This window comes from Pteropus vampyrus, unplaced genomic scaffold (assembly GCF_000151845.1).
Source record: "Pteropus vampyrus isolate Shadow unplaced genomic scaffold, Pvam_2.0 Scaffold134, whole genome shotgun sequence".
Classification (NCBI taxonomy): Eukaryota; Metazoa; Chordata; class Mammalia; order Chiroptera; family Pteropodidae; genus Pteropus; species Pteropus vampyrus.
This window is the reverse complement of record NW_011888915.1, coordinates 4,589,098-4,592,791: the sequence shown is the minus strand read 5'-3', so window position 1 is coordinate 4,592,791 and position 3,694 is coordinate 4,589,098. Positions and strand designations below refer to the sequence as shown.

The 3,694-nt window shown below is 40.6% G+C and overlaps 1 protein-coding gene across 1 annotated transcript in view; it reads left to right on the top strand.

Annotated features, from left to right (window-relative positions):
- Positions 1 to 660: 660 nt before the first annotated feature.
- Positions 661 to 3,694, top strand: part of PPP2R2B (protein phosphatase 2 regulatory subunit Bbeta) — a 411,123-nt gene continuing 408,089 nt past the window's right edge. Inside the window, exons 1-2 of the mRNA XM_023534916.1 lie at positions 661 to 670; positions 792 to 869. Coding sequence (XP_023390684.1) covers positions 661 to 670; positions 792 to 869 — 88 coding nt within the window. The remainder of the gene's footprint in view (positions 671 to 791; positions 870 to 3,694) is intronic.

Below are 3,694 nucleotides of genomic sequence, written 5' to 3'. Positions count from 1 at the left end.
TAGTATATATATTAGCATATCTATTAGTATTGGTTACATATATTTGTAGAAAGTTGAAGTCATAATAAGCCAGAAAATTTCACCCTGCCAAAGATCCAATTCAAATTTGAAACAGAAATCCTAATGGAATAAAGTAGGCCCCATTTGTCAGCAACTGACTCCCCAAGTCTGTATTAGCCACCCCACCCCCATCTCTAACCTTTGTTTGTTTGCCTCTACTCTCCAGTCAGCTCTGATTTTGGCATCCCGTCAAGAAGTGAACAAGAGAGATGGAAGTTCTCTGAGTATCTGACCCCTTACTGGCTGTTCAGCCATGCAAGCTGTGAAACCAGTTTTTTTTTTTTTTAAATGTTGCCTTTCTTTTTCTCTCACCCTTCTGAGGAACTGCCTCTTTCTCCTCCTCACCACCACAGAAGGAAAACAATCAAAAGCATTAGTATTCTCATGAAAAGGGGCAGTCACACGGGGTGTGACTGCAGGCCAGTTGTAACTGCTCTAGGATGCTGCCAGGGGCTGAGAAGGGACAAACTCCAATTGCTCCAGCTCAGACTAGTCCTGGCGTGGTCAGATGGAGGAGACAGAGCAGTGATTCATAGCAGGACGTGGTACTTGCAGACCGACCATTCTCCCAGGCCTCATTGGGGTCTCCTCTGTGACAAGATGATACCGGGTATGCACACCTCCCACTAGAAATGCATGGATTTCACTACGTGTTTCTCTTCTTCTTGGCCTTTTAAGAGCAATAGGGAACTCTGAACCCAATCTGAAGAGTCTTCTTGTGTCACTTTCAGGAGTCGGGGCGCTCACCCAGGACACACTATGGTGCTTCAGTCAAGTGAAAGGCACTATCGAGATTGGAGCCACGGAAGGTAGGAGACAACTCCCTCACCCCTTTTCTTGCCTCCTTGGGGGTTTGTGCTGGTTCCAGATTTGAAAACTTTCATCTTCGTGTCCATGAATGTAAGTCTCCCCATCAGCACTAGCAATGGCTTTATTCATGTCTTTCTACCCTTTTTTCCTGTTGAAGTGGATTTTATTTCCACTAAAATAAACTTTTGGTGCAATAGGTTTTCAGAGAGAGGCTAAACTAGGCAAGTCTTATTTCAGGATGGTCTCCAGCTCTGCAGAATTCTGAGTCCAAAGATTTCAAGACGTCACACAGAGGTTAAGTTCCTCCTTCCACTCTGTGTTGAGCATCACTTATGACTACACATGAAACACACAGGGGAATGCAGAAGTCAAGCCTAGTCGTATAACTTTTGGGTACTTTGGGTCCCAATATCAGCATATAATTGCCTTTCTGGCTCTCAACAGATTTTCTTGTTCCAGGGCCCTTTTCCTGGAATAGTGCATTCGTTTTCCTCCTCCTGAAGAACTCGTTTTTAATTCTCTTCATTTTCTTCCCTTACTAGCCTGAGCTTGGAGACCTCCATTGCTCTCCCAAAGAATGTCTGCATTTCAAAAGAGCTGAATGATAGGGAATTGGAAGGAACTAGAATAGTCCTTCGGGGTGTTTTAAATTACGGTTTAGCTGTTCTAGCGGAATGCCGTAAAGGTCGTCTCCAGAAGTTTTCACTGCTTCGGTGGTAGGTGTAGATACCAGATGTGGCACAGCACAGGTCTAAAACTAATTTTGATGAGTGAGGAAGTGAACAGTTGACAGAGTTGAACTTTAGTATGGAAACTCATAGGCATAAATGCACGTAAACTTTGAGGTCACTCCATAGCATCTTAATTCTGAGTAAAATAATTCGAATGAAAATTATTTTGAGTAATTTGTAGGAGGAGTTTTATCTGTAATCTTGCTGTAATTCATTTTTAGACACTGAGTATAATGGTGGATACCTCAAAACCAAATGATTTATGTTTAAAGAGTGGGAAAAGCACACCAAAATAAGTTAATGATTAAATCTATAAAATTATACTTTTGGATGGCATCTTCTATTTTTCAGATATACTATCAATTGGAGCTTCAAAAATGGTCTTCATAAAGCCTCTACAAAGGAGAAAGAACAGGCTTTATTAGGCGCATTTTTATGCTCATCTAATCAAAAATATTTGTGAGTGCCTTCTACATGGCAGTGCTGTCCTAGACATTAAAGATGGAAAAGAGAAAAAAAAACGGCTTATCTCTAACCTCATGAATCTTGAGAAAACTGAAGCTCAGGTTAACTAGTTGTTTTAAATCTTGGCCACAATTAAAAATAACTTGTACTTTTTAAGTAATAGAGATTTTCAGTTCTCCCACGGGCTACTGAGTTAGAGGTGTGAAGACCAGGGTGACACAATGCGTTTAAAGGAGCTACCCAGATGATTTTGATGCAGGGGACTGGCTTTGGGGGCCACGAGGCTAGAGATTTGTTGCAGGTTATCGATTATTGTCAGACTCTGGACTTAAATCTTGTCTTCGTGTTTGGCTCCTACCAATTACAAGGATTCTGAGTGTCTATTCAAGCAAGAGGTCTTATCAGCTGAGAAATTACCATGTGGCAAGCACTCTACTAAGTGCTTAAGACACGTTAAAAGGTAATGTAGGAACAGCACTTACCACAGTGCTTGATACTTCATAAGTACTCAATATTTGTAAGCTGTTGTAAATATCATTATAATTAGACCCTCATGCTAATTTAATCCTCACAAAAATCTGATGAGAAATAGATATATTTATTCCCACTTTACCTATGAGGATATTGAAACTAAACACCGAGGAAAAGACTAAGTTCTTTGCCAAAGTCTCCATAGCTAATGAAGGTGAGCTGGGTTTCGATGCTCGTCTATAGGACTCCAAAGCCCCAGCTCTTTAAACATTGTTTTGAAGATAGAGTCTCACTTAGCTGTTTGGAACGAGGCCCAAGAATCTGCATTTTTCTCACATGCTCTTAGATGACCATCATGAATATAAGTGAACTGAGGATAGGTTTAAATGTTTACTGAATATAATTTAATAAGTAGACTGCTTAAACTAACTGTTAACTGAGTCATAGAGTCAGAGTCAGAATAACAATCAAGCCTGACTTTGGAAAAATCATATTAAAGTGACGAATAAAGGTAGAAATGTTTTCTGAGAGGATAATCAGGTTAGACACCAACACACTGCCAGTGTCATCTCGGTTCCTTAGCCAACATATTTTTGATGTCATTTAACCTGCACTAATACTGCCTCAATGGTAGTTAAATATTTAAGTCAATTATTGAATGACTTTCACTTGATAAAAATCAAGGTTCTTAAAAATCAGATTCTACACAAGTTGGTTTTCTACACTGATCACAGTCAATAGAAATTATTCAATTTTCTCTTTCACTTTTTTTCTGCTATTGACTTTTTCATTCCATTTTTACCACTTTTCAACTGGTGACCTTGGCCAAGTCACTTAATGTCTCTATGCCTAAATTTCCTTGTCTGCAAAATGGTAATAATAATATAGGTATCTATTAGGATGGCTATGAGGGCTAGGTAAATTAAAAACACACACACACACAGTATCTAGATCAGGGATCCCCAATCCCTGGGCCGAGAACTGGAACCAGTACTTGGCCTGTTAGGAGCCGGGCCTCACAGCAGGAGGTGAGCGGCAGGCAAGGAGCAATGCTTCATCTGTATTTGCGGCCGCTCCCCAGCATTAGCATCACCGCCTCAGCTCCACCTCAGATCATCAGGCATTAGATGCTCATAAGAGCACTCGTTTGTCCCTGG